At 31.9% G+C, this 13,432-nt stretch overlaps 2 protein-coding genes across 2 annotated transcripts; one reads left to right on the forward strand and one right to left on the reverse strand.

Moving 5' to 3' along the window:
• Window positions 1-4,937: 4,937 nt before the first annotated feature.
• Window positions 4,938-7,615, forward strand: LOC111684621 (sphingosine kinase 1). The gene is made up of 3 exons (XM_023446831.2): window positions 4,938-6,032; window positions 6,112-6,211; window positions 6,270-7,615. The coding sequence occupies exons 1-3, from the start codon at window positions 5,146-5,148 to the stop codon at window positions 7,191-7,193; spliced, it is 1,911 nt and encodes a 636-aa protein (XP_023302599.2). The 5' UTR covers window positions 4,938-5,145; the 3' UTR covers window positions 7,194-7,615.
• A 2,440-nt stretch (window positions 7,616-10,055) lies between these two features.
• Window positions 10,056-10,820, reverse strand: LOC124420219 (secreted RxLR effector protein 161-like). Its single transcript, XM_046952433.1, has one exon. It carries the CDS (start codon window positions 10,818-10,820, stop codon window positions 10,056-10,058), a length of 765 nt encoding a protein of 254 aa, XP_046808389.1.
• Window positions 10,821-13,432: the final 2,612 nt, after the last annotated feature.

Consider the following 13,432-nt stretch of genomic DNA (forward strand, 5'->3'; position numbering starts at 1 on the left):
TCAGACTACAAAAATTGTTAATTAAACAAATAAATGTATTATGGTAATATGTTTGTATTTATATCTAAATTACATGTGTTATATACAGCACATTTAAATAAAATTAGTTTAAGTTATTTAGATAATAAACGATTTATATGTTGTAATAATATTAATACTCTTACTTGGGGTCATTACAAGCAAGAATTTTTAAGTAATAATGGTGATGAAGATTATTTTATGTTAGATTTAGATGAAAAAACAAATGAATATTGCACAGAAGTATTCATGAACGAAGATGGAGATGATTTATTGAAAGAAATTAAAGAGTCATTCATGAATAATCAAAATTGTGATGATTATTTTATGGAAATAGAATAGAAACAAACAAAATATTGTAATTTTATTTAATACTTTAAATCGTTGGTGGCCAAACACTACCCCGGGGTAGTTATGTTATTCTCACTAATACATACGCAATACGAATACTGTGAGTAAAAACACAAAGTAAACACAAAACAAAAACAAGTTTATTCAGTTGCTTGTCTGCATTCAACAAAGAAGGTCTATGTCGCTTGATGTTATGATACACGGCGAATATTTTTCAGTAGCCGTTACAAATAAATGTTTATTTCAGGTTTTACAATATTATAAAAAACTAAATATGTGGAATATTGAGTGGGAGAAGGATTTTTTATTCTGTTTAAATATATTTAAGGAAGCTGACTGTATTGTATGTGGCCAAAAGTTAATAAAAAACCCATCCAAGTACACTTAAGCGTCATTATGACAGTTGTCATTCCAATTTACATGAAGTAGTCGGAATTGCGAGAAATCAATTGATTTCAAAATTAAAATCTGATTTCAAAGCAAAGTACAATGGAATATTCAGCAATTATTATAATGAACGACTTTTTTCAGAAAATAGTCATGCGAAAGCAACATACGCGATTGCATTGGCGAAAAAAGGTCGTCCATTTGAGGATGGGGTTTTATTTAAAGAAATATGTTCCGCAATTTTTCCTTTTTTTGGAGAAATAGGGACGCAAATGGAAAATATTATTAACGAATTGCCGTTGTCCCGCCAAACTATTGCTAGGCGCACAGAAAATATAGCTCTGTTTATTGAATTTGAGACAAAAGAGAGAATTAAGCAATCAAAATATTTTTCTATATGTTTTGATGAAAGTGTCGATATTTCAGATACTAGTCAGATGATTATATGTGTCCGAACTGTCGACAATTTCTTTAATTCATTTGAAGAAATATTAAAATTGGAATCATTTTATGGGAATGTCAACGGTAAAACCATATATGATTCGTTCGATCGGAATGTTTTATCTGTCGTAGAGAGTAGCAAATTGTCTGCAATCTGTACAGATGGTGCTGCTGTTATGGTTGGGCGTAAACAAGGATTTGTTGGTCATCTGTTAAGAGCCGGGATACAAGTGCCAACTTTCCACTGTATTATTCATCAACAAGCTCTGTTTGCCAAATCTATAGGCTTTACTGATGCTATGAAAACTGTAGTAAAGATAATCAATCGATTAAAAGGCGGTCATAATGCTCTTACTCACAGAAAGTTAGTTGCGTTTTTAGAGGATATTAATGCGGAATATGGTGATATTTTATTATATACGGAAGTAAGATGGCTAAGCAGAGGGAAAAGTCTCGAACGTCTCTTTGAATTAAGAGAAGAAATAGCACAATTTTTACAGATCGAATCTTCTCCAAAAGACGCAGATCTTCTTCTTGCAATTAACTCTCCTGATTTTTTATTTAATTTAGCTTTCCTTGCTGATATTACTATACATATAAATAATTTAAACCTTATTTTACAGGGGAGAAATAAAAACATTGCTGATTTATATTATTCTATATGTGAATTTTCCAAAAAACTCCTTATATTGAAAAATCAAATTGCTCAGGAAAATTTGACGAATAAAACTCCTAGAGAATTTTAATAATAGGTTTAAAGATATTTTCACCATAAATTGGGCTATTAATATTTTTAATAACCCCCTTTCATGCCCACTTGAAAACATACCAGAAAATATTCAACAAGAACTAATTAATATGAGAGAAGATTTATCCATTCCAATGGATACTGGAATATCTTTCTGGAGTAACATTTGTCCCAATAAATATATAGCCTGTAGAGATTTAATGCTAAGATTATTTTCAATGTTTTCAACGACTTATATATGCGAGTCTACTTTCTCAGCAATGTCTCAAATCAAAAATAAATATCGGAACCAACTCACTTAGAGGCATTGCTAAAAATAAAATGTTACGATAAAGAAATTGATATTGAAAAATTGATTGAATATCATAATTCAAATATATAATAGAATTTTTAGTTTTTAAAAATTAAAGTTAAATAATTGCGATAAAAAATTTAATTTTATATTATAAAAATAATTTTTATGTTAACTAATTTAATGAATTGCTGCAATATTTTTTTTATTTTTAAGTACAATTAATTGAACCCATGTGATATTAAAAATCCGACTTCTTTATTATGAAATATATATATTTTTTTTTTGCCCAAATATTTTTTTTTTTTGCACATATTTACATCAACACATACATCACACAATTTTAAAATCAACACATATATCCATACATACTTACACCAACACATACATCAGTACATATTTACATCAACACATACATCAGTACATATTTACATCAACACATACTTCAATACACACTTACTTCATCACATATATCGGTACATATTTACATCAACACACCAATACATACATACATCAATACATACTGACATCAATGCATACATACATCAATCCATACATACATACATATATACCTACATATATACATACATACATACATACATACATACATACATACATACATACATACATACATACATACATACATACATACATACATACATACACACATCAATACATACTTACATGAACACATACCTCAAAATACATACCTTCCGTTATTCATTAAAATACAAATATGTTATATGAATAACACAAAATAAATACAAACAAATAATTTGTTTCAGTGCAAATCACACGTATTTTCATTTGTGTACTCTTTTATTTTTTCACTACAACATATGCGTTTTAAGCACTCTCTCGCTGGCCACCACTGGTCTAAACGCAATATGTAATGAAACCATCACACATTGAGAGAAAATACAGATGGAAAATTGGACAGTCGTGTGGCTCTCTTCATTTTTTGAAATGATTCAAAAAACAAGCCAGCCTCATTAGATCAGGGATGTATTTTTATGTAAACACGTATAAAAGAAGTGAAACAGCTGTTTTCAATTGACTTTTTAATTGTTTTATACCAATCGTGTAAACACAAAAAATATAAATCATACGACTTTTATTCTCTTTTTTGTTATACGGATGGACTTTCATTTTACTCTTTCATTAGACTTGTCGTACGTAAAGTGTGATCGTCTGAAGGGCCCTTAACAACACTGTTGTAGTTGTTTTGTTTATATTTTTTGATATTGTTGACAAGGATGTACTTTTGTTATGTATTGTTATACCAACAACATTCGTTTACATATGTTTAAGAAACAAATGTTGTTCAAGCGGTTGATTTTCAAATATTTACTTGTTCACATGCGTTATTTGTTGTGTTAATAGAAGCTTTGACACATAGTATTCTCTGTAGCTTTGGCGCAATTTACATGAAGACTTTTCAGACGTCTGTTTTTTCCAATTTTCTTTTGAGAATCTTCCAAAAAATCATGAACATTTATTCGTGATTTTTTACATGCAACTATGCATGTCTTTTTTTATGTTAAATTGTATAATCCTTTTTAATTACTTATTCGTAATAAAAAGAAAATGAAATTATTAATATAAAAACCATTTAATTTGATTTAAAAAATTTTTTAATGCAAATTTTAATGACATAATTATTTTTTTACATGAGCATAATATGAACAGTACGAATGAGTTTAAAGAGGAATGTCAAAAACAATCATGAAAATCCCAAATCATGTTTGTTTTCTACCCCGCTTACCAACAATCATCGACAAACATGAAAATAGACGTCTGAGCAAACATGAAAAAAAATCATCGTGTAAATTGGGTGTTTGGTATAAAACATTTATTATGTTAGACGTCAAATTGTAATCATGACAAAATGAGGTATAGACGGCATTTATTAGCATTAGTGTTTATATATTTGTTTTTATGAAATAATGCATTTTTTCAGTAAAATTATCTGTAAGTTTTTGTAATACAAATTAGGGTTTCGTTACACCTATTAAAATAAACAAAAACATTTAAATTTTTCTACAGTCGTTTTTCTAAACATTACATTGGTTAAAAATAGCAATCAGCTGCTACATTTATATATGTACCTTGGTAAACAAGGTGATTGTATTAAACCAGTGTACACTTAATAAGGTAGCCTCGTCCGCACAGCTGATCATCAGCTTTTACAATCTTATCTGTCAAAATTCCTGTTTGTTTACATAGAAAAAGAAATCGCAAAAGGTGTAAAAATTTTAAAAAGTGAAGAAAATTATGGTTTTAAAGGAGTTTTCTAGGTCAATCGTGATTAAATGTCTTTGTTATCCTTTTCTCTTGATAAAAAAAGAAAATCTTTAGCTCCGGCATACGTTCCAAATCAGTTTCAACTATTTTTAACACGACCAATAACTTTTCACAAAAAACACGTTTAATTCGGAAAATTGGTCTTCCCAATAGATATAGTTATGATTTTCAGACATTCCACGTTTAATTAATATAATATATTAATATTAATAGTTAAAAATTTAAATAATTGCTAAAAACTCATATTTTTATTGTGTTTATTTGTTGCTTTTTCATTCTACACACACAGCTTTTTTTGACAGATGGGATTATTCTACAATAACAAATCGCCTGTTGTTTTTGTATTGTATTTGTTGTGGCGACGAGGCTACCTTATTAAGTGTACACTGGTATTAAACTGATTTCTTTTTATTATATTTTTATATGCTATTTAACAGTCGTTATCTTCCTGTTGAAAGACTTTAAATGTGATGTGTTGGTGGTTTGCATAAATCTGTATTAATATATACATTGTTTATAAATCTATAGATATTAAAAAAGTAATATTAGCAAGTAGAGAACAATTAAAAAAAATGAAAATATATTTTAAACAAATACTCTTAAGATGCAGCGAATCTCAGTAAAAATCGAAAACGATTCTGAGAAATCCGATGTATGTTCAATTTCAAATGAGCTAAGAGATACATTTTACTCAAACAGTAAGAAGGGTAATGTCTTCCACGTACGCCTCAACTCAAATGGATTACTTTTGCAACGTGACACATCAAGCGGAGGTCATAAGGATCATTTAGTAAATATTTGCGATATAATAGGTGGACGGTGTGTTTGGATTCAGAAATCTGCTAGTTTCGGAGCAGCTGGTACATGTGGATCGTGTACACCAAATATCACAGAAAAGCATAAAAATCGTGATGAAAATGAAGATGCATACCTTTATGTCTTTGCCTATATTCTTAAAAAGAATCTTAGGAATGCTGTACGCCGTGAACGCACTGTCATTACTTTACGATTTCGTTCATTCGACAGCCATGAGGATAACATGCGAGAGGCTGAGAAATGGTACAAGACACTGAAATCTCACAGAAACAATTATTTGTTACTTAGTAATCTAAGAGGAAAAGATTTATGCGGGAAGACAGCAAAATCAATAGAAACTAAGCGTCTACTTATTTTGCTGAATCCAAAGTCAGGTTCCGGAAAAGCACGTCAGCTATTTAATCACCAAGTGGTTCCTATTCTCAATGAGGCAGAAATTCCATATGACCTTCATGTTACGAAACATTCTAATTATGCTTTTGACTTTGTACGTCAGAAAAATTTGTCCATTTGGAGTGGTATTGTAGCTATTGGGGGCGATGGGTTATTTCACGAAATCTTAAATGGCTTACTTAAACGAAGCGATTGGAATGAAATTGTAAATACTCTGGCGCTTGGTATTGTCCCGTGTGGTTCGGGCAATGGGTTAGCCCGTTCAATAGCTCATTGTTATCAGTACGTTCTATAAATGTTATTAAATAATCTTACTGTTGACAACTTTTTCAGAATAATTCCGTTAAATTTATTTCTTTAGGGAACCATACGAACCAAAACCAATAATTGGTGCAGCATTGTCGCTTGTTGGCAGCCAATCATCGCTTATGGATGTTGTTGAAATAGAAATGAATAATAAAGTAAGTAAATATTTTAACATAAAACATTAAGTGCTTTAAATAATTTCTATTATTTTAGATCGCATATTCATTTCTATCTATTGGATGGGGTCTAATTTCTGACATCGATATCGAAAGCGAACGTTTGCGGCCATTAGGATATCAAAGATTTACAATTTGGACATTACACCGTCTGATAAATTTGCGTACATATCGTGGTAGAATATCATATTTACCTAAAATTTGTAGTTCTGATCAAAATACTCCAGAAACAGTATCTAAAATAAGTCTGCAGCACAGTATGAGTTGCAACACACTTCCGCCACAATGTCCTTTAAGAAAACAGTCTTTATCAAATGACGGAAGCGTAGAATTTGAAGATGTAATATCATTGGAAACAGTAGCAAATCAATCTTTTCGTTCACGATGTAATAGTTTACTTTCTTCGGGGTCAAGGGTCAGCACGTACTATTCCATTGCCGAAAGTATTTATCACAGTATATCGGGTAATACGGACTGCTGTGAATCAAATCAACATGAAGAATCCCAGGCCGATTATCGTGGAACTCGGCTTGGTCAATTAGAAGAGAAAATGTTGCCAGCACTACAAGATCCATTACCAAGTACATGGATAGTTGAGGATGGTGAATTTGTTATGATCCATGCAGTTTATCAAACACATTTGGGTAGCGATTGTTTCTTCTCACCACATTCAAAACTAAACGATGGTACAATTTACCTTGTAATGATACGAGGTGGCATAAGCAGATCGCAATTATTTAATTTTCTGATTAACATGAGCTCTGGCACTCATTTACCCAATCAAAATACAGAGTATATTCTGGTAGAACGTGTAGTTGCCTTTCGTTTAGAACCACACGATAATAGTGGTATTCTTACAGTAGATGGCGAACGGATGGAATGTGGATCGTTACAAGCAAGAATATTTCCAGGAACTATCAACGTTATGGTTCCCAACAAAAGGGCATTTAAAGATTGCTAGCCGGTAAATTTAATTTACGAGTGATTAGATACATATGTTGTGTACATAAGCAATTTATTGGATATTTTGGCATACGATATTTACTTACATACATATGTATGTGGTCACCTGAATTGCAAAAGGACGAATTTTGGAAATTGCTAATTTGTTGCTATGGCCTTTTGAAGTTTTTTCTTTTAAACGTCAGAAAAAAACATTTGTGAGAATGGTTCGGTGCAAAACATTTAAAATTGACATGTTTGTTAAACATTTTCTGAAAACGTTGTAAGATCTAATAACTATGTATATATAGCTTAAAGTCCCTTTGCATTTCCAGTGACTGAATATATTATATTTATTAAAAACGAATCTCATTGATATTTAGAAGAATATCTATAAATATACATACACATATGCATTCATATGTACATAGTTACGTTGTTTAGCCATGTATTATACATTTACATATCGCATACTCAGTACAAAAATGACAACTCGAAATTTTATTGTTTCCTGTCTATATGCTTCAAGTTTAAGGCTTATTACCTTATTCATAAACACTTATCAAAGGTTTATAAAACTTTTGTTAAGGTTTGTGAATAAGATAATTTTAAGCGTTAAATTATGCACAAGATACTTGTTTATCTGTAAAAGAGTCTGTGTATATTGTTGTTGTTTACTTAAAAATCGTTATGTTTAAAAAAATCAATTTTCTGAAAAAAAATTTTGAGTTGATTCACTTTTGTACTACCCTTGTGCGATGTATTTTTAGAATTGGGTAAGTAAAATCGTTATAAAAAAACTCTGAAAATACTAATTACAGGATACACAAAGTAAGATGATGGGTTATGTCAAATACATCATGACTACTCCATTTATAAGTCATTTCCCCCAGACATTGAAAATTTTTCTTTTTTATGACAGCTCTGTTCCTTTATTGAAAGTAGTATATATTCTTTAATAATTATGTACAGCCATAGTCATATCTACTTAAACATACTGAAAATTTAAGTATTTGTAATTTTGCCACAAAAAATCATTCCTATTCTATTCCTTAAAGTGTATAGATTATGCTAGTTAAAACTTTTTTTCAAAAAAAATCTAAAAGAAGTCAACAATCTCAGTTTTCAAAATTATTTATATAACTTATTTTCTCTTCAAAAGTATTTAAACCAGAGACCGAAAATAATTCTTACCTACGAAATCATTATGAAAGAATCGTCATAGAAATGTTTTGAAAATAGCAAAATATTTCCCAGACCTTTTTTAATCGATTTACAATAAACATTTTTTTTCTTGATTTTTATAATAAAAATTATTTTTGAATTTTATAATAAAAATTATTTTTGATTTTTATAATAAAAATTATTTTTGATTTTTATAATAAAAATTATTTTTGATTTTTATTCTATTTGGTTCAATAAAAAATTGTACATATGTATATGATTTTTTATAATATTCACTCAGTAATTTTTTTATTCAAACAAAAAAATAGAAATCAATCAATTATTTTTATTTTTCAAAACAAAGAATAAAAATCACCTAAAGAATTTTAATTTTGCAATTTCCGAATCTAATTTCTGCTCAATTTCAGCAAATTTGGTCGATGATATCACTGGTTAAGAGATTTTACCAATTTTCTATTAATCTATTTTTAATCCGATAAATATCGCATGACGGGGTTTATAATTAACTAGCTAATACCCGGTGTGCTTCGCTACCCCTATCGAAATTAAATACATAATCAAAAAAATTATAAAATTTTTATTCAATGTTTATTATAATTTCTCTTGATGACAATATATTCCATTTAATACATTAATGATCTATTTATTTCTTACTCGCTAAAATTTACCCTCTAGTATATATAAAAAACCTACTTAACGATTTTGAAAATTCTAACCACAATAGTTTTCCAGATTAACAATATGTTACATATGAGAGATGCCAAGAAAATTATTGCAGGTTCGGCAATTTCTATCTATCTATGAAAAATTTGAATTATCTAACAGTTTTCAAGATATACGAAATTTTTTATTTAATTCATATATGTGGTGCCAAGCCCCCCAAAGAAGCTCCAATAGTTTCTTATGTTGGTTTGATTTTTTTTTTTTTTTTTTTGGGTTTTGATTAGGATGGCGGTGCATCAAGCACTCATATTGCCAGGTTATCACACGTTTGTCCAGAGAAAACCCCACCAACCGACCTATACCTTCATATAGGAAGTTGGAGCATCCGGACTTGATTTCATCAAAAGTATTAATGGTCTCCACCAGTATATATTAGAGTTTAAATGGTCTCCACCAGGTTATATCGTGAGTATTTTATGGTCTCCACCAGTTAAAAACGTTTGAGTATTCTATGGTCTCCACCAATAAAACATAACCTCACTTGAGGTAATACGAAAGCACGAGGTTAATGTAGACAACATATAACTTTGAACAGTTATATGAAGTAATACATTACACCAGTGCGAGTGAGACGCAAAACTGTCGAAAGCCAGGCAACAAACACAAGCCTGAACGCGTTTAAGAAATAATCGCGATGACGCGAGAGTTGTTAACCAACTCAGACCTGAATTACGACTGATGTTGGTTTGATTACATTTATTAAACTGCAAACGATTTACAATATAATGTCGTTAGTTCAAAGTTATACAGAGTTGCAAAACAAGGGAATATAATATGTAAAAAGTAGCAAGTGTGTAAGTTAATTAAAGTGCAGGAGAAATAGATACAGGGTATTACAATTTTCTCGTTCATTCGCACCCCCCTGAATGAAATATTCACAAAATCAAATGATTTCTCGTACACTCTTTACAAAATTAAAAAAATAAGATATCAAAAATAAAATTAACATTTCAATTCAAATATAAAATGTGTGTTAGTAAAGGCCAACATATTTTACAAAATAATTTAATTTCTGAGGAGTAACAGCTTTTGTTAACACGTCGGCAACCATCTCGTCTGTGCACAAGTTTTCTAAAATTACTTCCTTCTCATCGATTTTCTGTCTGATAAACTTGGCCTTTATGTCCACGTGTTTAGTTCTTGGTGAATAGTTATTATTAAGGGCTACTTGTAAGGCGCCCTTGTTGTCACAATATAGCAACATACTCTTGCCACTGTTAGGGTTGAGTTCAGCTTCAAGACGTTTCAGCCACACTGATTCTTGGATAGCAGCCGTCAGTGACATGAACTCGGCCTCCGTCGAAGATAATGCCACAGTTTTCTGTTTTTTCGTTGACCAAGAAATTGCACCTGATTGGTACACAAAAACATAACCGGTTGTGGATTGACGGTTGTCAACATCTCCGGCCCAGTCTGCATCACAGAAGCCTTTTATATCATCTTCTGCTTGCCTTTTGTAAACAATCCCCTTATCGATTGTACCTTTTAAATACCTCATGACACGTTTCACTGCCTCCCAGTGGGGTTTGCCGGGATTTGTTCCAAATCTACTAAGTAAATTTACCGCATAGCAAATATCGGGTCGAGTAATTTGGGCAGCAAACAGTAGGCAACCAATCGCCTGCATATAAGGAATTTTTGACATTTGTTGTTTAGTCTCTTCATCTTGCGGAGACATACTGGATGATAATTTTTGATTGTAGTCCATTGGAGTCGAAGTTGCATTACAATCACTCATACCAAATCGTACCAGGACATCTTTTATGTAACTTGATTGATCAATTTTAATAAAATCCTTGTCCCTGGTGATTTTCGTACCAAGCACTGAAGAAACATCCCCATATCCTTCATTTTGAATTTGTTGGCCAGCTTAGACTTCAGAGATTCTATCGCCTTCAAGTTGTTAGAAAATATTAGGACATCGTCAACATAAATGGCCACATACAGCATTTGGTCATCGTTATCTTATGGTAAACACATTGGTCAACCTCACCTCTGACAAGACCGATTTTTAGCAATTCGTTATTGATGGTCTCGTTCCAAACACGGCCCGACTGCTTCAGGCCATATATGGATTTTTGTAGCTTGCAGACCTTTCGGGAACCATCGTCGGGTTGTTGCATATAAACCGTCTCCTTCAGCGTACCATTCAAATAAGCGCTCACTGCATCCATTTGGTGAATATACATGTCGTTTTTAACAGCCAACGCCAGCAAATAACGGATTGAGTCATACCGGTCAACGGGCGAGAAGGTTTCCGTATAATCGATTCCTTCTCTTTGTGAAAACCCCTTTGATACAAGTCTTGCCTTCCACCGTATGGGATAACCATCTTCGTTTTTATTGGTCTTAAACACCCACTTCGATTTTATCGCCTTTTCACCTGGTGGTAAATCTTCAAGCACCCACGTTCTATTTTCAATTAACGAAACGATTTCCTCTTTCATTGCAGCTTTCCATTCACTTGAGTAGTCTGATGAAATTGCGTCCTTCACTGTGACTGGATCTTCAGAAATATACTGCATTGCACAAAAATTAGTCGATCGCTGTTTTTGATTGGCAATTCGATCCGACCGACGGACATTTTCTCCAGCAGGAATACTCTGAGCTTCATATGGGTTCGGAGCCCATTCACCACCATCATCTTCCACGGGTGATGCCATAGGTGACGACCACTCAAAGGAGTCATCAGAACTGCTGTCACCTGTTTCATCATTTGTTGAAGTGTTCGATTGAATTTGAACAGGTTCTACGACAGGTGTCGATTCAACTTCGGTGCTGCTCTCCCCTGAATCGACATTCTCATAAGCCTGAAGCAATTCAGGATAATAAAAATCAGCATTCGTTTTCATACTGACCTTGCTTTTCTCCAAGAACACCACATCACGGCTTGTAATTATATTGTAGTCCTCGGGATTAAACAATCTATATGCTTTGCTTTCGGCACTGTACCCCATCATGATGCATTCAATAGATTTTACGTCCAGCTTACGTATTTTTTCCTTTGGAATGTGTACAAGAGCAGGACAGCCGAAAACTTTTAAAAAGTTTAAATTAGGACGCCGACCAGACCAAATTTCTTCCGGACATATATTTTCACCACGGCAAGGCACCCTGTTAATTAAATAACAAGCCGTGTTGGCAGCCTCTGCCCAAAACCGATTATCCAATCCGCTGTCTATTAACATGCATCGCACACGTTTTATCAAAGTCCGGTTTATTCTTTCAGCGGTGCCATTTTGTTCGGGAGAATATGGGCACGTCTTTTGATGTATCACACCACAGTCCTTCAAAAAACTTTGGAAGTTAGCATTGACGTACTCACCACCATTGTCTGTTCTTAAAATTTTTATCTTTGTTGAACACTGGTTCTCGGCCATTTTCTTGAGGTTAACGAATGTTTCAAAAACTTCGGATTTTCTTTTGAGTGGATACACAAATAATTTTCGGGAAAAATCATCCACAAATGTGACCAGGAAACGAGCACCAGAAAAAGAATTCACGTCTAGTGGCCCAACGACATCGGAGTGTACCAATTCCAATAATTTGGTGGCCCTTGTACCGTCTTCTCTGATAGGTCTTCTGGTTTGCTTACCTTTTACGCAAATCACACAAGGCTCATTACACCCGTTGTCATAATCTACACCAATAGACGAATTTTTTACCTCGCTTAAATTTTTATCACAAATGTGACCCATTCTTCTGTGCCATAATCTAAAATATTTTCCAACAACAAAAGCTTTATTATCTTTTGAATATGGCTGGCTGTCTATACGGTATGAATCGTTGTCCACTGTGGCAGATGTAACCAGTAAATCATCATCAGGGTAACCGAAAACATGCTCTAAAAAAGTGTTTTAAGCGCTTTAAATATGCCGTAAAAAACTCAAAATATGCTCTTAAAATTTAAAATATATGCTCCAAAAATTTTGTATTATTTTTCAACATTGAAAAGCTCAAAAAGACTGAAATTGTAATGAAATAATATATTTTTAATATCATATTCTATATCCTACAACATTTTTTTATAAATGTTTCATCTCATAGTTTAAAGAACTAGTATACGTTCAGATAACCAATAAATAACATGACACCATTTGGTCCCCAAAAAACATATTTCAAACGACAAAGTTTGACACATTTCTTCCAATTGTATTCATAGCTTTTAAACTGACATTTTAATCGGTGTTGTCATAAATTCCAATAATTAGTTTTTTAAACTATAAAAATGGATTGGTCTCATGAAATCAAAAGTAATCGGTTTTATGTCCGATTTAAAATATAATGCTTTATTGAATAAAAAACAATAACATAACGAAATTTTTTTTTCAAAATTGTAAAATAGGCTAA

Source organism: Lucilia cuprina, chromosome 5, assembly GCF_022045245.1.
Source record: "Lucilia cuprina isolate Lc7/37 chromosome 5, ASM2204524v1, whole genome shotgun sequence".
NCBI classification, from domain to species: Eukaryota; Metazoa; Arthropoda; class Insecta; order Diptera; family Calliphoridae; genus Lucilia; species Lucilia cuprina.